The sequence below is a fragment of the Diabrotica virgifera genome, chromosome 6 (assembly GCF_917563875.1).
Source record: "Diabrotica virgifera virgifera chromosome 6, PGI_DIABVI_V3a".
Taxonomy (NCBI): Eukaryota; Metazoa; Arthropoda; class Insecta; order Coleoptera; family Chrysomelidae; genus Diabrotica; species Diabrotica virgifera.
In genome coordinates this window covers 240951473-240975360 of record NC_065448.1, presented here as the reverse complement: position 1 = coordinate 240975360, position 23888 = coordinate 240951473, and the positions used below count along the sequence as shown (strand labels likewise).

Genomic DNA, 23888 nt, shown 5'->3' with positions numbered 1-23888 from the left:
GTTCGTTATAGAGATAGTCTATAATTCTAATTTTTGAAGATATTCTTGTTTAGGCGCGATTCGATTGAGGGTAAAATTGTACATAAATCTGCGCGCATGCGCAGACAGTATGTACACAGACAGTATGTAGTTCATTGCTAATCTTTCAAGATTGGTATGTATGTATGTATCTGTATGTATGTTTCTAGGAAATGTATTATAATTCTTGTGTTTTTGGATTTGTGTTTCTCTGTAGTAAAATAATAAAATATTATGTAATAATAATATTTTTACACTATATGTCGCCGTGTTGTTTAATTATATCCGAAACTTACATGTCAATTACAAGGACCTCGCTGGAATAGTTGGTAATGCGTTAAGCGCTGGTTTCCTCGAAAGCGGTGCCGACAACCTCCGATCGTAACACTGCGATGAATGACATCATAAAAAACTGTACCATGCAAAATAATAGCATTGGTTTCCAAGGATGCGTTGGAAGCCACCGCTTGCTGAGCTTGCACATTCCATTTCCCCAGTGAAGAACCTTGGATTTTTCACCGCAATCTGACGTAATTCATCGCAGTGCTACGATCGCTGCTTGTCGGTGCCGCTTTCGAGGAAATCCAGGCTTTAGCTCTGAGATTGGAATGACGCGGGTTCAAATCCTGGGAGATTCATATTTTTTTTATTTTTGGTTGTTTTAATAAAAATTTTTTGAAAGTGGTAGATAAGAAAGTTAGTTTGATTTTTAAATAAAATACAAATAACCTTTTAAGTATATTTACTTCGTTTAAATTACCCATTATATAATAGAAGAATATCTTCTTACGTGCGTACAAAGTACACACACATTCTTTTTTTTACCAAGTAATAAGAACTAAAATAAAAAAACAGCACATTTAAATCTTAACATTTATTTTCATAGTTGTCCAACATTTTCCGAATCAATATACACTTGGTCATATGGCACATACAATATTCAGGGTGGTCCACTTCCAAAGGATCCAACATTGTGACTTCAAGAGTGTATCTCCTATTATTCTCAGGCGAACGTTTTAGGGCTAGATCATATGCTATCGGGCTTCCCTCTTCCACTTCTACACTAGAAGGTAGTACTATAACTGTTTGTTTCCAATGAGTTGTTGGTTCTTCAGGTTCTGTTGATAGGGTCACTGGTTCTTTGGTCGTGGATGGGAATGTACAAGAAAACCAAAGGCATATACCTACAGAAAATAAACACGTAGTTAAACCAGTTAGTATTAATAAATTTAATTCACCGTATGGAAATATAACAGAGTAAAAATATAATCCTCAATCAAAAGAATTCCATAAGTAGCTAAACCAATGCACACATTTCCAGTCGAAATCGTACATACTATGCTAATAAAAGATTGATGACATCGAAATTATTAGACAAAAGAACCAAAATGACTACAGAGCATTAATTAGACTATTAATATTATTAATATTAGATTCAGCTATGGTTGTGAAACCTAGGTAATAACAAAAAGAGATGAAGTCCAATTAAGACGTTCGAGAGAAAGATACTTAGAAAAGTATATGACCCAGTGGAAGGGGACGGCACATGGATAATCAGGAGCAACGACCAAATTAACCCGGGAGCAGTCGCGCCGTGAGAAAAAATCTCACATTTTATCCTTTTCCGTGATAACTTGATGAAACATTTTGGAATATTGCTTTCCACTCATAAGTTCCTCGAGGAGGATCATAGTAATGCGTGGAATTTTGGAATTGTGGAATTTATGCCTTTGGTGAGAACCAATTAGCTTTAAAATTGTTAGAAATAGGTATTTTTAACATAAGTAAATAAAAATATAAAATATAAATGTTTTTTAAATTCGTATTGTGAGATTTTTTCTCTGCGCGCGACTATCTACGTGACAGAAGTGAGCGCGACTGCTCCCGGGTTAATGAATTAATTGAAGATTTGTGAAAAGTCAAAGACTGTCATGGCTGAGACATGTCTAGAGACAAGAATATACAAAAACAACAAATAGACAATGCGAAAACGGCGGGTTCGTTGGAAAAAATATTCCCATGAGATTTTTTTGCAAAATCACATTCGTGAGAACCCCAGAATAAGGTTCAAGAAGTCGCCCATGCGAAAAGTGGTCCAAATTTTTTTTAACAATTTTTTTTAATCAAATTGCAAAAATCAATATTTTCGGCCCGGACAAATTTGTTTTAGGTTTTTTGGATCATTCTAGACATTCTCTTCTTTTGTAATTTTTCTCTGAAGTTGATCTTTTTCGAGTTATAAGCAATTTAAAAAACTCGAAAATGGCCATTTTTAAGACTTAATAACTCAGTTAAAAATTATTATTATGAAAGTAGAAAGTGACTAAATCAAAGTTTAAAGCCCGCCCCCCCTACATGATTCTGAATAAATTTGTGTCATTAATTTATTACTAACATGTTATTTTTAATTATTAACCATGAGCGGTAAGTTCGTATTGATGCGGCTGTAAATGTGAGTGCGAGTAAGATTCACCATTGGACTGCCGGAATGGCATCTCTCTCGCACTCACCATTGACAGCCGCCTAATACGTGCACGGCGCTTATTATTACTTAAAAATAACAGCTTAGTAATAAAATAATGACAAAAATTTCTTCAATATCTTGTAGGGGGGGCCTTTAAACTTTGATTTAGTCACTTTCTGACTTTCATAATATGTAATAACTTTTAACCGAGTTATTAAGCCTTGAAAATCGCCATTTTTCAATGTTAAATTGCTTATAACTCGAAAACGATCAACTTTAGAGAAAAATTAAAAGAGATCTTTTTTGTCCAGAATGGTCCAAAAAACCTAAAAAAATTGTCCGGGCCGAAAGTATTGATTTGGGTAATTTGATTTTAAAAAATTGTTAAAAAAAATTTGGACCACTTTTCACATGGGTGACTTTTTGAACCTTATTCTGGGATGTCTCACAAATATGATTATGAAAAAAATGTCATAGGAATGTTTTTTCCAACGAACCCGCCGTTTTCGCCTTGTCTAAAAGAAAATATTACAATGGAAGCCGATAGGTACACGAAAAAAAGACGGACCAGAACCAGATGGTTGGATGATGTGGAAGATGACCTGAAAACTATGAATGTAAGAATGAAGGAGAATGGCACAAGAGAGAGGTGAATGGAAGGATATAGCGAAACAGGCAAAGACCCATCCAGGGTTATAATGCCAAAAGAATAAGAAAAATATAACTCGCAATGTATATTACAAAGTATCAAAATGACACAAAACCACAATAAAAATAGCAAAAATCGAATACCTTGGTCACAACAATAGGAACAGCGACAGATATGGACTGCTGCAACTAATCTTGCAGGGAAAAGTAGCAGGAAAACGCAGACCAGGAAGACGAAGGATTTCTTGACTGAAAACTCTACGTACGTGGTTAAACACGACAACTACAAATCTTTTCAGAGTAGCAGTGTGCAAAGTACAGATTGCCATGATGGTCGCCAACATCCGAAACGGATCGGCACTACAAGAAGAAGAAGTTAAAAATGACCAAATCCATTTCTTGGAAGCATAAAAAGTAACATTTGCAGTAAAAATAAATACAGTAAAACCTCCGTTAACCGAAATATTTGGGGGGAAGGCCATTTCGGACAACAAGAATTTTGGTTAAAAATAACATTGTTTTTTGTATCCTTCTTATATCAAATTACATAGTATTGTTACTTAAAGTTTTTATCAAAAGATACTATGAGGTGATTTCGTAATGTTTGTCATAAGGTTTTGCCTTATTCGGTTCGATCGAGCAATGTTGACTATGTTGACAAATTAACATCGAATTGTTTCTGTTTTGTGTTTCTCGCTACTTAGTGTCCCAGGAAAAGTGTACGAAAGAGTACTAGAACAGCGACTTAGAAATTTAGTGGAGAAAGATCTCGAAGAAAATCAGAGCGGATTCAGACTGGGAAGAAGCACCCAGGATTTAATCTTCACATTAAGGCAGATAGTTGAAAAAACCGTTGAAAGCAATGGACAGGTATTTATGGGATTTATCGACCTCGAAAGTGCTTTTGATCGAGTCCCAAGGCAAATCATTTGGAATTCCTTAATCAGGAAAAATGTCCCGGATAATCTAATTAATACAATTAAAAGTTTCTATGCCGAAAATGCGAAGGTACACGTAAGACAAGGAAATAAGATCTCGGCAGCTTTCAGGACAAGAGTTGGAGTACGTCAAGGAGGCATACTAAGCCCATTGTTGTTTATAGCTGTCATGGTCAATGGCGTACGCGGATGACCTCGTTATTATGGCACCTACAGCAAAACAACTGCAAGAAAATTTGGCTATATGGAATAAAGCATTCAGAGACAGAGGACCAATAATAAATGCCAGGAAAACACAAGTAATGAGTATACCGCATCAGCAAGATTTCCAAATCACAATAGACGATGAAACAATTGAACAACTGTCATGGTTCAAATACTTAGGAGGGTTTATTAACGAAAATGGAAATATTGAAACAGAGGTAAACAGCAGAATAAGAAACACCGAAAGACTTTTTCATGCTTTAGGGAAGGCTCTGCTCAATAAGAAGGAAATTACGAGACAGACGAAGTTGAAGGTCTTTAATTCCATCTACGTGCCGACACTAACTTATAGCAGCGAATCATGGATAATAAACCAACCTAATGCTTCGAGAATACAGGCTGTGGAGATGAAATACCTAAGGAGAGTACTTGGAGTCTCCAGGAGGGATCGTATCAGAAATGAGGATATCAGAAAGCGCTTGCAAACAAAAGCAGTTCTGGATAGAGTTGAAGAAAATCAGTTGCGATGGTTTGGCCACCTGAATCGAATGCCAAATGAGAGACTTCCCAAAATAGTCTGGGAGTGTAAGGCGCAAGGCAAAAGAAAAAGAGGCAGACCTCAGCTAACATGGAACAACACAATTGAGAAGGCTTTAACGAAAAGAAATATATACTTCAGGCAAGCAAAAACTTTGACAAACAACAGAAGAGAATGGAGAAGAACTTATACTGCAGCGCCACGATTAAAGAGTCATTATTTATTTTTAGATTTTAATTAGGCTGTATGTAGTTTGTATTATATTAAGTTTATATTTAAAAGTAATAAAGGTAAAATAAATAAAGATTATGTATGTATGTATTGTTTCTGTTTTGTGATAATATTTTACTTTTTATTGACGAAATTATTGAAACTGTCAGCCGTTTCGGTTAAACGCTGTTTCGGTTAAAAAGGTTTCTGTCAACGGAGCTTTTACTGTAGTCAAAAAGTAGCATTTACCTTCATATTGTCCTTTTTTTGTTGCAACTGCCACATGCCTTATTTCAAACTCTTTAACATCGTCCAATGTTACTTCTCGCAAATCTATCCATAATATAGTTTCTGGTTCGGCAAGTATAGAGTCTGGACTAATACATTCACATAACGGCTTTTGAGACGCATTTTCTCTTAGTTTTGATCCTAACAAAGACATCGAGACTCCAGCTACGTTGTTCCAAAATGAGTACATAGAAGGAACACTAAAATTATAAGATATGATTAATACAAAATACAAAAAATCCATAAATACCTAAATACGTATTACATCGTTTAAAAAAATTTGATATTATTATCCATGTAAGTGTCATCCTTGGTAAGATGCCATTCAACAATTGCAAGTTGCAAGAAGAACGATTTGCAAAGAGCTACCAATTAGGGATGGCGGTTTTTGACAAAACACCGGTTTTAGGTTATACCAGTTTTTTTTGCTTACTGTTTAACCTGGCGGTTATAACCGGCCAAAAAAAACTGATTTTTGGAAAAACCGGTTTTTGGTTTTTTTAATTCAATAGGTTACAAAGTTACATTTACAATACACTTTAGTTTGCGAAACTCCATTTGACTCGATATCAATATGATCAAAATTAGTACTATCGAAAGAACATGTATTAGTTTTAACACGTTTGTATATTTGTAGAATAGGTACATTTTGACTCATTTAATACTTCCTGTATGAGTGTATCGTTTTGAAAACGTAGCGAAATTCTTGGAGATTCGTATTCGCAATCAGTAATTCGATATTCATAGTCAGAGCATTATTTTTGGTAATCAGAAAAAGTCATTCACCCACTTTCAATGTCAAGAGTTAAGTGTGAAAAATAGATGATGTTTGCGTCTAATTCAACCAGATCACTTCTTATGTAAATATTATGATTACAAATACCTTTTCAAGGAAATATTATGATAAAACTTAATAATTGTTTCTGGCTGATGTGAGATTGCACATTCAGTTTGCTTCTGTATTTTATAAAATAAAATAAAATTTGAATTATGGTTTTGTTTGGAATAATTACTTGAGAATAATAATTATGATTGGGATCCGAAATAATACCTAACCTAATCCTAATCACCGTAAAAACCTAATGACCGGTTTTTACTTTAAAAAGAAAAAACTGGTTATAACCGTGAAAAAAAAAACAACCGGTTAAACCGGTTATTGCGAAGTAAAAAAACCGGTTTTAGGTTTAAACCGGTAGGTTTTTCCCATCCCTACTACCAATCAGACGTAATACACATACGCATCACCGGAGCTTCCAATGTAGATTGCACTACCTAGTGGAGAATAGTAATAATAATAAAAAAGAAAAATCCGAAATAAGAAACTTAAAACATAACAGTAAAAAAGCAGAATGTAAAGAAATATAAAAAGAAGATAAGAAAACAGACAAAAATAAGAGGACATAAAGAATGGGAAACTTGCAAAAGTTTCATACAAGAAGTTACTAAAGAAAAGAAGATAGAAATGCTGGGTAAACAAAAAAAGGTAAAACAGCTACAGGACACTGGTTTGATGAAGAATTTTGCAACAATCTTTTTGATGTGGCTATCCGGGACGAATGTTGGAGATCATCATGCTATTTTTATCTTATCTGCAGCAGTGCAGAAAAGCTGCATATATGTGTTGAATCAGATTCTGAGGTTCGAGATTGGATGGTGGTCAGTATCTCTCGGTTCTTCTTCATTCTTCTGAGGAACTCCTCATATATGACTCGTCCCAACCACGGGATTTTAAGTATTCTCCGATAGAGCCACATATCAAATGTTTCCAATTTTCTGCACATATCTTCGTCCGAGGCCCACGACTTAACAACATAAAAAAGAACAGAGAACAGGTAGCATCGCAACATTCTTACTTTTATGCCAAGAGAGAGGTTGTAGCTCTTAAAGAAGGCCCCACAACCCATTGATGGTGGATGACAGACAAAAAAAGGTTTGTAACAACACAGAAAGAAAAAAATCATGTATAATGATTACAACAACTGCCTAGGACATGACAAACTCAATAAGAATATAGAATGTTACGAGAGAAGGGAAGAAAATATATCGAAAGAATAAAATGGAAAATATAGAAAAAGAACTCCAAGAGATAAAACATAATAAAATAATAATAACAAAAAAAAAAAAAAATAAATAAAAAAAATAGAAACAAAAAAAAACGAAAAGAAAAATAACAAAAAAAGTGTTTACAACAAATTAAAATATATATTTACAAAAAAACAGTAAAATAATTAAAAACAAAATAAAAAAGGCAACACAATGTACCTATCTATAAAAATAATATTGTAGTATGTACTTATGTTATGAAATAAGAAATTTATGACTATGAATTTGCAATCAATCACAAACAAGTCTGGCTAATTGGCTCTGCCAAAGCCATTTTTCAGAAAAAAACTCCAAGAGCTAGGAGAACTAAATAAACCAACAGGCACCAGAAAATTCTATCAAAGACTTAATAACAGGAGAAAACGATATGCAGAGACAAGGAGAGAGACACAGTAACAAGAAAGTGAAATACTAAAACAATAGATAGATTCTTTAAAGAAAAGTTTAAAGAGATCAGAGATGAATGGGAAAAATTACACTGGATTAAATCGATAACAGAGAAATAAACCTTTCTTTCAGTGGCTCAAATGTAAGAAGTAATTACTACACTGAAAAATAACAAGTCGCCCAGAATAGACAACATTAGTGCAATATTATTAAAAGAAGGTCGATAAACACTATTAAATACTACTGTACTGTATTCTATTTTACAACACATAAAAATAGTCTCCTGTTTAATACTGCTAACGCGGCCTATGGGTTAGATAGTCTGCTATCCGTAGGGCCTATGGTATACAAGCAAGGTAACAGGGCCAGCGCTACGCTTTAACCACCTATTCTTACCCCTGAGATTCAGAAGTCAACACTTACCTACAAGGTGTTGCATATAAGGTTGCAGATTCAGGAAACATTAATCCACCTGGTTTTAAAAATTTATCTCTAGCTACTATAACAGAATCTAACATAGCTTCATGTAATAAGTAAAATCCCATCCATTCTGAAACTATTATATCGACTTTTTCAGGTAGATCAACCTCCTCTATTTTAGAATGTAGTACCTGTAACAAATTTTAAATATCAAGCTCTTATACAAAAGTTTGAGGTACATGGCTTGTCGGGATATGAGTGTGAAAGAGATGGTGCATTTGACCTTAACGGGGTGGTTGAGTAAGTGTCTAGTTACTTAGTAAAGTTGCCCTCATTGTCTTTACAAAGATACTAATTGTATCAGAATATTTGCAGTCCTTAGGTAACAGTGCTACAGTTGGTATTATAGATTCTTGTAAAAACTTTAAATGGTGCGTTGACTAACATCCTTTACAGTATTGTCACCTCTGTCCAGTTTTTGGATTTAGTCAAGCCAAGTTTTAATAATTCGTAAATGTTTGCAACAGACACACTATCAGTAATTCCAGTAGCAATATTTTTTTCAATTGGGACTATGATTAGCACCACTTATAGCTATTTATTTTAATGGAGTTACCAATTCAATAGATTCAGGCAATAATTCGTCTTGATCTATCGTTTCAAATAATAACTAAAAATTCATCTTCATCATTACTTTCAATTAGAGAATATCATTAGTACAGTTTATCAAACCTAGGAACAAGTTTGAAAATCTTATAATCACCATGTGGAGTTGGAAGTGATTGTAAGATTTTCAAACTTGTTCCTAGGTTTGAAAAACTGTACCATGTATGGCTAATCCATTTAAGTGAATTGTCATTTTAATTCAATTCAGACAATAATTCAAAGTGTACTGTCAATGTAATAGATTCAGGCAATAATTTATCAAAACGCTATTTCATTGTTAAAGTTCTTAAAATCATGTCGTTCGTAAGCCTGTCTGAACAATAACCCTCGAAGGAAAACTGCATTGAAACTAAAGTCATGAAACTTTCTATATAGGTTCCTTTTGGATCAAGGAAGAAACCTATTCACTTTGTGATCAATATAACCACGGTCATCAAAGTTACAAATAAATCCAGATGTGGGGGACATACACTTTGAAGCTTGGTATATAATTAATTTAAGACATAAATACAATGTACCCAACAGTTTTCCCAATAGGCAAAATGCCCTTCCTCACAGAGTTCAATTTTTCTTATGGTGGTAGGCTAAAATTGCACTGTCATTATTTAATGACATAGAAAGTAATGAAGGAAATGAAAAAACAAAATGAATTCTCGCAGTGAATGCATTTTGAGTATCCTAATGGGGGATACCCTTTCGATTCAGAAGATAAAGAGTACAGCTACACATCCAATACAATAGAAAAAACTATTTCAATACCTTTGAAAGGCAGTCTGTTTGATAATATTTAACAGTGCTTTTATCACATTATGTCTATTAAGCCAGATCATCCATTTCATAAGTCCATATTTAAAATAGTTTCATATTTTTTTGCTAGTTTTTTGCTAATTTATTACCACAAAAACAAATTTTTTGCTCCACCCCTAACCGAGAAACAATGGTTGATGTAGCTTAATATTATGTCACATCATCGATAGCCATATCTCGCGAACCTAAAGAGCTAGAAAATCGTACGACGCGGCATATTTTTTTGCTAATTTATTGCTGTCGATCTGCATATGCAACATACCCCAAAACCACCCCTGCTTCCCTTACAGCTAAACAACACCCCCAAAAAACAACGAAAAATCTTGAAAAATGATTTTTGTGATATAGTTGACGGTTGATATTTAATTGCTAATTTTTTGCATGCCATGTCGAAATGTTTTACGGAAAAAATGCGATGGATAACTCAATTTTTATAATATGTGCAGAAGTATCATTAAAAAACATTTAAAATAAGCTTTGGATCGATAGAACTTATCATAGAAAAAAATTTGTTATTGAACATCAACTGTCAACCATATCATGAGAATCATTTTTTAGGATTTTTCGTTGTTTTTTGGGGGTGTTGTTTAGCTGTAAGGGAAGCAGGGGTGGTTTTGGGGTATGTTGCATATGCAGATCGACAGCAATAAATTAGCAAAAAAATATGCCGCGTCGTACGATTTTCTAGCTCTTTAGGTTTGCGAGATATGGCTATCGATGATGTGACATAATATTAAGCTACATCAACCATTGTTTCTCGGTTAGGGGTGGAGCAAAAAATTTGTTTTTGTGGTAATAAATTAGCAAAAAAATAGCAAAAAAATATGAAACTATTCCAAATATGGACTTATGAAATGGATGATCTGGCTTAATAGACATTATCACATTTACTTACCTACATAATAAATAAAAAAATAATTTATTTGGCTTACTTTTATAACATTTTCAAATTTGTTTTCTTTGACGACTTCCTCTGCAATTTTATATGTGTTGCTTGCTTCTACAGCATAAACGGTTTTAGCTCCAGCTTGTGCACACAAAACTGACAAAATTCCTGTTCCAGCTCCCACATCCAAAACTACTTTACCATCAAACTCATGTTTATTGTCAAAAATAGCTTCTTTATATGAATTATTTCTAGCAGAGTCTTGTAACATTAATCTATGAATCTGAAAAAAATATACACATAGGGGAAAGGTAGGTAAAGTGGAATAATTACCGATTCAAGCTTGTATCCCGGTAGAAGTATTCGTCTTAAAAGTTTGAGTTTATGGAAGAAGCCACTTACGTTATCGCCCTACGTAGTACTGTTAAGAAATTAAACTAATATATCACCACTTCGGAGAAAAACGTCAAAAGTAAAAGTGGTGTAATATTCCACTTTACCCGCCATATTGGAGGTAAAGCGGAATACAAAAACTTAAAATGAATTAATATTATTTATTCAACTAAGCATATAAACAGAGCTCAGGAACATTGAAAAACCCTCGTCTTAACTGTTTTGGTTCATTAATAATCATTTTAATGTCCTTAATGTTGTAATCTAATACATCATCTTTATTAGGCCATTTGAAATATTTTTGCGTCCTTTCCATACACTTTACAGACGCTGATTCACCTGATTTTGAAATTACTAAACCAGGAAATGTTTGTCCGTTGTACTCTACAGCTACATATATCCCTTCCTTAATATCTTCTGTTTTTATGGTAGGAATTTGAACTGGTAGGTCCAACTCTGAACCGCTGTCGGTGTCACTATAAATGCTGATGTTTGCATCATCTTCTTCTTCGCTGTCGCTTTGAAATAGTTGCTTCGTAACTTTCTTGGTTGGATTTTTTGGGGTCGGAGCCTTCAAATTCTTTAACTCTTCAATAAAAGGGGTAGAAGTTGCTACTACAGTTTTTCCTGATCGAGCCCTTTTCTTCGTTGGATTTTCGATATTTGAAGCGACCCGTGGGATAGGTAAAATATCCGCAGGACTAACAATAGTCTTATGGAGGAGAATGTCATTTGACACTGGAGTGGACGCTGATGGCAGGTTAGATGTAGCGAGTAGAGGCCCAGGACGATCAGTTGTATCTGCAGCCACGAAAACGTTTGGATCAGGTCTCTCAAACGGCCAAATACCCGTCTTCTTAAATCCTGAGATAGCTGTTGCCATACTAGCTGCCTTCAAGTAAGCTTCTCCGAAGAGAGGACCGACATCATGAATCGTCACAACTTTCCCCGGGTGGGTTCGCAGCCAAACTCGCACTGCCTGTTCATAGAAGGTCGACATGGGATACATAAATGATACGTCCAGTGGCTGAAGTCGATGTGTGCAATGTGGTGGTAGCACCAGGATGTCTACAAAGTTTTTCTTAGCAAGCTCTAAGACTTCAATGTTTTTTATGTGGGTTGAATGGCCATCTAAAATTAGTAAAACCCTGTCCTCGGAGGTAGGCTTCGCAAATTTAATAAAATGGTGAAACCAAGCCGTAAAGATTTCGGTCTGCATCCATCCAGAAGCATGCGTGAAAATTTTGGTATTCAGAGGAACTCCAATGTCGAATGTCAAGTGATGTCTCACCCGTGGAAAAATAAGAGCAGGAGGGATGTATTCCCCTGCAGCGTTGAAGCAAATTTCTGCAGTTGTAAGCGTACCTCTTTCAGCTGATGATAAAACTCCTACTTGCTTTTTCCCCTTTTTTGAAATAATCTTTGAAGGCTTATTTGGCACGGTAGAGATTCCGGTTTCGTCACAATTATAGATGCGGTTAGGTTTGTAGTTGTGTTTTTGGTATAAGTCTTCCAATAAATCAAAGAACTTTCTGACACTAACTGCGTTAAATGCTGACGCTCGCGCTGCTGACGTTTTTTCTGGAAGTCGAAGTGAAAGAACTGGGTGCCGTTTCATGAAACCAAGCAACCATACTTTACCAGCTTCTTTCTTCTCATTATTGAATCTATGTTCAATGTTATTTCGTATGGCAAACTCATAGGTAAGATATTTTAAGTCAGAAATAGTTAGCCCAAACAGGCGTTCTTCCATTTTAAGAATATAGTCTACCAACATCCTCTATTGATCTACCGTGAACACGCAACGGAATCGTCCAAGTTGCTTCACTAAACGTTCTTCTGGTGGTCTCTTTAATCTTCTAAAAAGAGTTGTCGATGGAATGTTATATTGTTTTGCAGAAGAATGAATTGATAAACCACCTTGACATGCAGTTAGAGCCTCAGCCATTGCCTTCTCGTCCCAACTCTGCTGCGAAGTCTTTCGTTTGTAAAAATTAGGCATGCTAAAAAAATGTTGTCACTTAATAACATTGTTAAACTTTTAGGAGGTAAAGTGGAACGTCATTCCGCTTTACCCGCATACGTTTCATTCCACTTTACCCGCATCAACATTTTTTCTGTACAAACACGATAGCTACTAACCAAACGTGCTAATAAGTTAAAGAAAGAGTATTATTTATGTCCACAAATAACCATTTTATACAATAGATAATAAATACGGTTAGAAAAACTTACCTGTTGCTGATAAGAAATTTCGTCTTAGTCACCAAATATTACAACTTTTTGTTAAAAAACAATGATCTTGTTTAACTCACATGAACATATCAATGAAAGTGCGCCATATTGAAGTAAATATTGCCAAATGTCAAAAGGTATATTGTGGTAGGAGTTACAACAAAAACCGCCAATTTTGAAATTAAATTTTAAGCTTATTCCGCTTTACCCACCCATTCCACTTTACCTACCTTTCCCCTATATGATGTTTCTTACTGAAAAATTCAGAATATGAAGTGTGTTAAAATGACGATATGTAGGTACAGTGGGTCTACGTACTACATACATGTAGATATTGAGGGTGGATAAGCTGGCTGGAGGAGAGCAGCCAGGGATAGAGATACTTGGAGGCAGATGCTGGGGTAGGCCATGACCCGACTTGGGCAATAGTGCCATCATAGTAGAGAACTTTGTATTTGACTACTTGTTAGGGACAATTTCCAAAAATAATATATTTTTTGACATCAATAACAAAGTGAATGATACTTTTTGATATTGGTATTACATTTGGTAAATGTATATTATTGTTACACACTAACACATACTTTAATAGGAAATATTATTCAATAACACAGGTTCACTAATGACAAATTAGTCTTGTAAATACCGACCGCTAATTCATATTTTACTATACATTAATTACCTCTAAATCCTCATAACTTTCAAAATAATCATTATACTCCATCTGTTCCATATTTAAATTATAAAATTATAAACAGAAATTGACTAACAAAAACATTGAACCTAACCTATATGTTTACAACGTGACTGACGTTTATAGATAGGTTTATACCTATACCACTTCTTCTTTACTATGGGTGCCGTTTATTCTAGGTTTTCAATAGTACACAGGTAAAGATACTTTAAGCTTTTATAAAAATAATTTTATTTGTATTTGGAAAAAATTAACTTGAAGTAACGTTATAAAAGCCACATTTTGGTCTGGTATTCGAGTTTAATATTTTCTTCATAATTTTCCTCTAAATACTTACATAGGACTTTACTTTTACTTCCATTTCTTGTCCCTCTTTCTCTTTATGAAGAACCTACTACAAGAACCTGCAACAACTTGCTCAACAGTTGCGGATAAGTAACATACACTAATTGACCATGTTACTATGGTATATCATTTAATATATCATTTATATAAATATATCATTAAATATATATCATCAAAGATTAAATATATTATCAAAAATAAATATATCATTTAACTATTAGAAGTAGTTTTAGAGAAAGAACGAAGTATTGCTTGTGGGAAGGTTTTCATATATATTGTTAAATAATGCTCTATTGCCTCAATTTCAGTGCCTGTTCCCATTTTGCATTTACGTTGGTATACCACCTAGGCAACCAAGTGACGTCATATAAGGTTGAGAAAACGTCAGTTTTTGGTTGAATATAACACGTGTTTGAACATTACGTCATATAGACGTCTTTTGTAGGTGATTTTAAATACGTAAGATTAATGACGTTAAAATTACGTTTAAAAAACGTTTTAATTTCAGACAGCCTAAGTCTGACGTCACAAAATTGGGAGGAGCTTGCTTGTTTGTATTGACTCCAAACAATTTTGTTTAGGTATAGGTAACGCTAAATGTTCATAAGAAATTTCTCATTTATTGTTTACGCGGTTTGTGTCTTGTGTGATAAAATAATATTTTTCATTTATACATATATTTAGTTAAAGAAACGTGTAAATTAAGAGATTTTTGTGCGTTTTTGCTCAGTGAGTAAGTTTAATGCAGTAATTCTTCTTGTCAACTATCTGAGGTTATGTTTATTTGTTTTTAATTAAGCGTTAAATGAAGGTATTAAGACAGCGTTAAATTAAGATATTAAGTATGCTGGATAATTTGTTAATAAATTATTTATTAGTTTCATATTTTTAGTTGTTTCAGTTTTGACACAGTAAGTAGGTATATATAACTAGTGAAAATTCTATAATGTGAGGGCTGGTAAAATCATGCAGAATCAATGTTGCTTCTAGCCTAGCGCACAAGCGATCTTAAACAAGTGGTAGCACTTATATCTTCGACACATGGGACGTAGGCCTATAGGTTTCATGTTATGTACCTATTTTTTATACTATTTTGAAACATCTGAAAGAGGTTACTTTTTGAAAGTATTAAAGACGTGATTTTACCGACGTGAAAAAAACGTAGATACGATTACGTTTTAAAATCGTCACAATTATGACGTCAAATCGATGAGACAAATACACGTGATTTTCAACGTCACTACTACGTCATAGAAACACGTCAGTTGGTCATTTTTATGACGTGTTATCTACGTTATAAAAACGTCGTTTGGTTGCCTGGGGCAACGGAACAGGCACTGAACGGAATATATGGGAACAGGCACTGAAATTGAGGCATTAGAGCATCATTTAACAATATATGAAAACCTTCCCACAAGCAATACTTCGTTCTTCCTCTAAAACTACTTCTAATAGTTAAATGATATATTTTTCTGATCTTATTATTACGGCCTGGACGCTGACAGAGACGCTTAAGAAAAAACTGGAAACATTCGAAATGTGGATGTACCGATGCATTCTTCCTATATTATCCTGCTGGATCGAACATATTCATATTACCAACATAGAGATATTCCATATATGTAATTAGAAAAGATAAACAAATCGTGAGCACAACAATTAAACAAAGACAGCTTGCTTATCTAGACCACATATCATATTGAGAGGCGATTAAGTGCCTTCTACTTCAATATCCAGGAAAAAATAAAGAGCTGACGAAGGCCAGGCAGGAGAAGACACTCGAGGCTCTAAAATCTGCAGAATTGGTTCGGGCTCACAGGTTGAACTATTTAACAAGAATCAGGATTAATGCATAATAATGATATTTTAGAAATAGTACTACATACAAAGAATATTCAGTAATTTATGCAGTAATAAACATTATCAACTTTAATTCAAACTACTAAAAGCTTCGACATATAATAGTTACCTTCTCTGTGGAAACTTTATTTGATTTTTTCTCAAGATACTTCTCAAGATTCTTCTCAAGATTCTGGAAGGCCAACAAATATCTAAATACCTGTGAATCACTGATATAGTGAATGTATTTTCAAGGTGTACTAATTCAAATCACTCGTCAGTGTATATTGATGACTGATATTGACACTCCTTTCAAATTCTTTTCAAGGCGTGAATTGACATTTATTAAAAAGTGACATACCTATATTATAATAGCCGTTATATCCCAATAAGATGAAACAACGACAGATACGACATCCTATTAAACTGCATGAGTCTCTTATTAACTATTATGCTAGCCCAGCTCCAAGTATTGGTACTCCAGATATACATTCTGAAGTTTACTCAGACAGTCTAGAAGATAGTTCATGTTCAGAATCATCAGATATAGTAGTTGACGAATTATCTTCTGATATTCATAAACTTTTGTGGGGTAAATCAAAATCACAACTTTTAATTTATAGTTTTACATACACATATACAAACATACACACAGTCACACATATCCATAAGCTAAAATAAGTTTCATTACAAGAATTGATACCAAAATTAAACTCATTAGGCTTCCGGGTTGAACCGTGTCGATGTTCTCTTGCCCGAGTTTTCGACGTCCTCTCTGATATCATCTTCAGGGCTTTCGGGGTTTCAGTCTCCCGAATCTCCAGACACTACTACACTGCACACTGGACAATGCATTCAGCATTTTTTCGTACGCTTAACAAAAAATATCTTAACGCTTACAAAGTATTTTAAATAAGTTTCTCTACAAACGTATTTATTTATTTATTACCTTTATTTATTCTCTTAATTGAGGGGATTAGATGCTAAGGGGTACAAGTGATAAAATGGTTTAGTTGAGAAAAACGAAGTCGAAGTTAAATTTCATAGTAAATTCTACAGCGAATTAATTATTTATAGACTTATTTTGAATTAATTTTATATATTTTATTTATCTAATTCTAAAAGCTTTTGTAAAGTTATAGGCCTGGATCCCGCATAAGAAAAAAAAGTTGATTAATAGCAAGCTAAAAATTTGTTAATAGCTTAACGGTGTCTAGTAGAACAAACTTTGATATATGGGAACACTGGAATAGGGGAAGTTTTAAATTTAATGGTGGAACAGGTTAAAAATTTGGAACGTCAGACTATATACGAAAACATCAGATGTATTTTGTCGGACAGAACTTCCAATTGAGTTGTTGCCCTTTCATTAAACTCTCATGCAAAAATCAGACTGGTGTGTATCACCAACTGGGCATTTTAATGAGTTGAACACGAAGAACATGTCCAATGACAGAAATCATGTTGGTTAGTAATAGCAGTCTGATTTTTGCATGAGAGTTTAATGAAAGGGTAACAAATCAATTTAAAGTTCTGTCGGACAAAATACATCTGACGTTCTCGTAGTCTGACGTTCCAAATTTTTAACCTCTTCCACAATTAAAACTTCCCCTGTTCTAATCAACTTTTTTTGGTACGCGGGATCCAGACCTATTAGTATTTATTTTCATTCAAAATATTTGAAATTAAAAAATAAAAACGCTCGCACTTGTACCCCTCTGCTTCAAATTTTGCACTTGTTTCTCTTTGCCACTTAACGAATTTGCCATCTTACGAATTTCTTAAAGTAAAATAAAAAAAAAATACGTAAAAATTAAACGTTTTTCATTATGAAAAATTGCTTGGTACATTTTGTGTTAATATTTCACTTATTTTGAATAATTTTTTAAGGGCTTGATTTGTAAAGATACTAAAAGATTCACCAAAAATAATATCCAACACCAAGTTTTTAATACTATTTAGTATTATTTTGTGAACTTAACTCAGTTTACAATATTTTGTACCCCTTAGTATCTAATCCCCTCAATTATATCAAATACTAAAATGCCATTACCATGATTCATATTTGTTTATGAATATAAAGGATATTATCTAAGGGATTTCCACAATTTTCACAGTATTTCCATCCTTTTCTTAATCTTTATGTTATTATATCTTCTTGTTACTTTGCAGCTTCTACTTAGGAATTCCATCTCTGTTGCTCTGTTGCATCTTCAGTTGTTCCTTTATTTGATATTATGAAACCTAAATACTTGAAATAAAATAAAAATTTTATTTTTAATTCAGTTGCAATGCGAAGGCAAAACAATCTTACTTTTCAATTAGAATACGGAGCGCAGTCCAGTCCCTTGAATCGCGATTTTCGGCTCTTATTGGAGCCTCATCGGAAAGAACGTAGGCTTCTTCTCCATATCCCAACTGATCCGTACTGAGAGGTTTTCCCACCTATTGCAACTGAAGTGAAAATATTAGGTGACTAGCGTCATCTGGCAATTAAAAGATGAAGTTTTCGATCCTAATAGCATTATTAATAAAATTTAGAAAATATTAAAATATTACTAAAAGATTTTTAAATCGAAAACTTATTGGTCCATTTCCTTGGTAACACCTCCAAGGCTTCTAAAATTTGCAAGCCAAATGGATGCTGAAGCAAAGAAGACAAGAGGGATTTCAAAAAAAAATTTATTTTATTTTTATATTGGTTTTTACTCCTTCGAGTAACTAGGTCCATTTTCTGTTGGAATTTACCAGCTGAACAGACGGGGTCGTGAATTGTAAGTTTTTTGAATTCCCTCTTGTCTTCTTCGCTTCAGCATCCATTTGGCTTGCAAATTTTAGAAGCCTTGGAGGTGTTACCAAGGAAATGGACCAATAAGTTTTCGATTTAAAAATCTTTTACAGTAGAACGTCAATAATCCGGATTAATTGGGACCGGACCCCATCCGGATTATCAAATTATCCGGATTATCAAAATTACCTTAAAAAAGGCCAATATACACATTTAAGTACAAAAAGCATTTTAAAATTTTATATGTCCTCTTATACAGTAAAGGTTCTAGAGGTGAAATTAATCAAAACACTTTTTTATGTTCAAACACTGTATTGTAATTTATATAATAGCACAATGTGTACAGTAAAAACATCAGACACTATTTGACTTAAAAAAAATAGGTTTTTGAACTGCGGTAGTGGTTCCTTTTTTCGCAGCTAATTCCTTAATTCGTTTTAAAATAATCAGATATTTTTGCTACATACACATCCGGATTGTTGACGGTCCGGATTATCGACGTTCTACTGTAGTAATATTTTAATATTTTCTAAATATTATTAATAATGCTATTAGGATCGAAAACTTCATCTTTTAATTGCCAGATGACGCTAGTCACCTAATATTTTCACTTCAGTTGCAATGGGTGGGAAAACCTCTCAGTACGGATCAGTTGGGATATGGAGAACAAGCCTACGTTCTTTCCGATGAGGCTCCAATAAGAGCCGAAAATCGCGATTCAAGGGACTGGACTGCGCTCCGTATTCTAATTGAAAAGTAAGATTGTTTTTGCCTTCGCATTGCAACTGAATTAAAAATAAAATTTTTATTTTATTTTTATATTGGTCTTTACTCCTTCGAGTAACTAGGTCCATTTTCTGTTGGAATTTACCAGCTGAACAGACGGGGTCGTGAATTGTAAGTTTTTGAATTCCCTCTTGTCTTCTTCGCTTCAGCATCCATTTGGCTTGCAAATTTTAGAAGCCTTGGAGGTGTTACCAAGGAAATGGAACAATAAGTTTTCGATTTAAAAATCTTTTAGTAATATTTTAATATTTTCTAAATATTATTAATAATGCTATTAGGATCGAAAACTTCATCTCCTAAATACTTGTACTTGCCTGTTCCTTTGATTTATTTAGATTCGTCTATTTCCAGCTATTTTATTCCTGTTCTAGTTTTCTTATCACAAAACTGAGGTCATCCCAGGCAACCAAGTGACGTCAATAACGTCGAGGAAACGTCAGTTATTGGTTGAATATATACACGTGTTTGAACATTACGTCGAGAAACGTCTTTTGTAGGTGTTTTTAAATACGTAAGATTAGTGACGTTAAAATATGTTTAAAAAATACGTTCTCATTTGATACCCTAAGTCTGACGTCACAAAATTGGGAGGAAAATTTTTCACTTATTGTTTACATGCTTTGTGTGGTAAAATAAGACTTTTCATTTAGATATTTAGTTGAAGAAACGTGTTAATTAAGAGGTTTTTGTTCGTTTTTCTTAAGTTCAATGCAATAGTTCTTCTTCAAAACTGTTTGAGGTTATGTTATTAGTTTTGTTTTGGTGTTTATTTTCTGTTAATGAACTAATTATATGTTATCGAGTTTAATTAAATTATTTGTTAATAAATTATTTATTAGTTTATATATGTTGTTTCAGTTTTGATACAATAAGTATAATATATAAAAAGTGAAAATCCTATATTTGTTGCATTGAGGGTATTGTAATTCTATACATTTTAGATAATCTTCCATTTGGTTTTACTTTCAGCCTATGGGCTAAATTTAAAACAAAATGAAAAATTGCAATACCAACAATGCCCATACGAATAATTGTTGTGTACCTATTTTTAAAACCATAAAATGAAAAATAATCTAAAAACGACATAAAAACTACGTTATTGATATCACGTATGTTAAAACGTGATAAAAATGACGTCAATTGTGGTGGGACAAATTCACGTGACTTTCGACGTCGAAAAAACGTGATAAACTGACGTGGTTTGGTGATAATTATGACGCCTTTTCAACGTTTTGTAAACGTTATTTGGTTGCCTGGGATATTCGTCTTGGGCGATCACTATTTGGTCGTCAGCAAAACTTAGGGTACCTATATAGGTATTAGTTTCCTATACTTGTCCATTCTGTTCATTCCTTTGCACTTTCTTTTCCATGGTCTCAGGGTGTTTTCCAGGAATAATTTTAACAGGGCAAGAGTTGTGGAGCAGTTCTGTAGTAGCCTTTTTGTCGTCTTAAATGGATTGCATATTATATTGCGCCTCTTTTTGATAGCTACTTTGTTATTCTTCTAAAGTGCTTTTATTTCTGTTCATTCGTTTGCACTTTCTTTTCCATGGTCTCAGGGTATTTTCCAGGAATATTTTTAACAGGGCAAGAGTTGTGGAGCAGTTCTGTAGTAGCCTTTTTGTCGTCTTAAATGGATTGCATATTATATTGCGCCTCTTTTTGATAGCTACTTTGTTATTCTTCTAAAGTGCTTTTATTTCTGTTCATTCGTTTGCACTTTCTTTTCCATGGTCTCAGGGTATTTTCCAGGAATATTTTGAACAGGGTACGAGACGTGGAGCAGTCCTGCAGTAGTCTCTTTGTCGTCTAAAATGGATTGCATAATATTATATTTCCCGTTTTGATAGCTAGTTTGTATTCTTGCAGGGTGCTTTTACTACTTTTATTAATATTAGTGGAACTTCAATGTTTTCCATTACTTCCCTTGGTTGTAGGTATCGAGTCATATGCCTTCTTAAGATCTTAAGGCCTACCATAGTTTAATGTTTATATTTTTAGATCCATGGAGCAGAAACAGATTTTCCAAGAACCCTTGGTCCGATAAAGAACGACCTCATGTTAGAATAAATCGGTACAAAGATATGAAGTTGACACCAGTTGAGCGTGCAGGAAAGTTATCTAGAAGAGCTATAGCTTCTTGCCTGACATATTTGGAGAAGTCACCGTATGATCAAAATTACGCCTTATGCAAATGTCAGTTAAATGATAAGGTAGTAATCGAATTATTTTCTTATAAATTATTTATTTTTATACATTTATTTTCTTAACAAATCATTTCTTCTTCTTTTTGACTGGCTTTACAACTAAGACTGAATCTTCGCCTCATCCACTATAGCTCTCCATCTTCTATGATCTTGCGCTTCTATTTTCCATTGTTGTACCTCAGTCCTAGATAAATCGGCTTTAACATCACCCTTCCATCTATTTATTTGGACGGCCAACTGATCTGTTACCATCTAATTTCCCAAGAAACAAGTGTTTTTAAAACTCTTCCTTTTCCTCTGATCTTACCACATTACTTACTTCTGTCGGTTCATCTCGTTGAGGGCCAAATATCATTCTGAGAACCTATATTCCAGGCAACCAAATAAAGTTTACAAAACGTTGAAAAGACGTCATAATTATCACCAAACCACGTCAGTTTATCACGTTTTTTCGACGCCTAAAGTCACGTGAATTTGTCCCACCATAACTGACGTCATTTTTGTCACCTTTTCAATACGTGATATCAAAAACGTTTTTGTGTCGTGTTTTTTTAGATTTATTTTTCATTTTATGGTTTTAAAACCAAATGTAACACTATCTAAAATGTATAGAATTACAATACATACCCTCAATGTAACATATACAGAATTTTCACTTTTTACCATAGTGCACCAAAATTTGGGAATAAGTAGACCATGACATAAGTAAGTAATATCCCCGGAGGCGGACACCAGAGTGGCGGACGAGGGTAGGTATAAGGGGTAAAGGTCGCGGTTTTTATTATTTTTTTTTGTTTCGCCCATGATGGAGATAGTGCACCAAAATTTGGGAGTAAGTAGGTTATGACGTAACTAAGTCAAATCTTCAGGGGCGGAACGCTGCTTGGGGTACAAAGGGGTGTAGGCAGGGGTGAGTATAAAAATATATGGGGTTTTTTTTGCCGTTCGTGATCGAGATAGTGCGCCAAAATTTGGGAATATGTAGGTAGATCATGACATTACTAAGTAAAATCTCCAGGGGCGGAACGCTGTGTGGGGGACAAATATTGTGCCAGGTCACAAAAAAAAATAATACACACTGCGACTTTGATCCCTTAAAACTACCCTTATCCCCAACTCTGGTTTCCGGCTCTGGGGATTTTACTTAGCTAAGTCATGGTCTACTTATTTCCAAATTTTGGTGCACTATCACAATCTAGCACGTCGCAAAAACCCCTTATATTTTTTATATTCACACCTACCCCCACCCCTTTATCGGCCACGCAGCGTTCCACCCCTGGAGACTGTATTTAGTTACCTCATGACCTACTTATTCCCAAATTTTGGTGCACTATCTCGACCATGAGCGTCACAAAAAAAATAATAAAAACGGAGATTTTGACCCCTTATAACTACCCTCATGCCCAACTCTGGTTTCCGGCTCTGGGGATTTTACTTAGTAATGTCATGATCTACTTATTTTAAAATTTTGGTCCACTATCTCAATCACTAACGTCGCAAAAAAACCCTTTATATTTTTTATATTCTCCCCTACCCCCACACCTTTGTCGGCCACGCAGCGTTCCGCCCCTAGAGATTTTACTTAGTTACGTCATGACCTACTTATTCCCAAATTTTGGTGCACTATCTTGATCATGAGCGTCATAAAAAAATAATAAAATCCGCGACTTTGACCCCTTATAACTACCCTCGACCCAAACTCTGGTTTCCGGTCGTTGGTGAAAGTCATTTACAAAACTAATTCAACATATCCCCGTATAGTTTTTCCATATTACTTATCACCCACAAAATCCGCTTCTATCTCTCCGACTATTAAACTAACTCACTTGAGTAAAAACGAATAAAAATCTCTTAATTAACACGTTTCTTCAACTAAATATGTAAATGACAAGTCTTATGACTATTTAACGTTATAAACGAAATTGTTTGGAATCAATATAAGATTTAAGCTCCTCCCAATTTTGTGACGTCGGACTTAGGCTGTCTAAAAATTAAAACGTTTTTTAAACTTATTTTAACGTC

At 34.1% G+C, this 23888-nt stretch overlaps 2 protein-coding genes across 7 annotated transcripts in view; one reads left to right on the top strand and one right to left on the bottom strand.

The window, feature by feature from the left end:
• Positions 1–877: 877 nt before the first annotated feature.
• Positions 878–14275, bottom strand: LOC126887425 (protein arginine N-methyltransferase 6). Of its 2 annotated transcripts, none has more exons than XM_050654951.1 (5): positions 14237–14275; positions 10624–10860; positions 8222–8409; positions 5270–5508; positions 878–1202 (listed from the first exon to the last, which is right to left on the bottom strand). In XM_050654951.1, exons 1-5 carry the CDS (start codon positions 14258–14260, stop codon positions 886–888), a joined length of 1005 nt encoding a protein of 334 aa, XP_050510908.1. In that variant the 5' UTR covers positions 14261–14275; the 3' UTR covers positions 878–885. The 2 variants fall into 2 exon arrangements, with proteins under 2 accessions (XP_050510908.1, XP_050510907.1); XM_050654950.1 differs by lacking the exon at positions 14237–14275 and adding an exon at positions 13888–14017.
• A 1947-nt stretch (positions 14276–16222) lies between these two features.
• LOC126887424 (uncharacterized) overlaps positions 16223–23888 on the top strand; it is a 60368-nt gene continuing 52702 nt past the window's right edge. For 4 of the 5 annotated variants that reach the window (XM_050654947.1, XM_050654946.1, XM_050654944.1 and 1 more), the window contains exons 1-2: positions 16223–16675; positions 21661–21872. In XM_050654947.1, coding sequence (XP_050510904.1) covers positions 16477–16675; positions 21661–21872 — 411 coding nt within the window. In that variant the 5' untranslated portion in view covers positions 16223–16476. The remainder of the gene's footprint in view (positions 16676–21660; positions 21873–23888) is intronic. The other variant, XM_050654948.1, reaches the window with a different exon arrangement.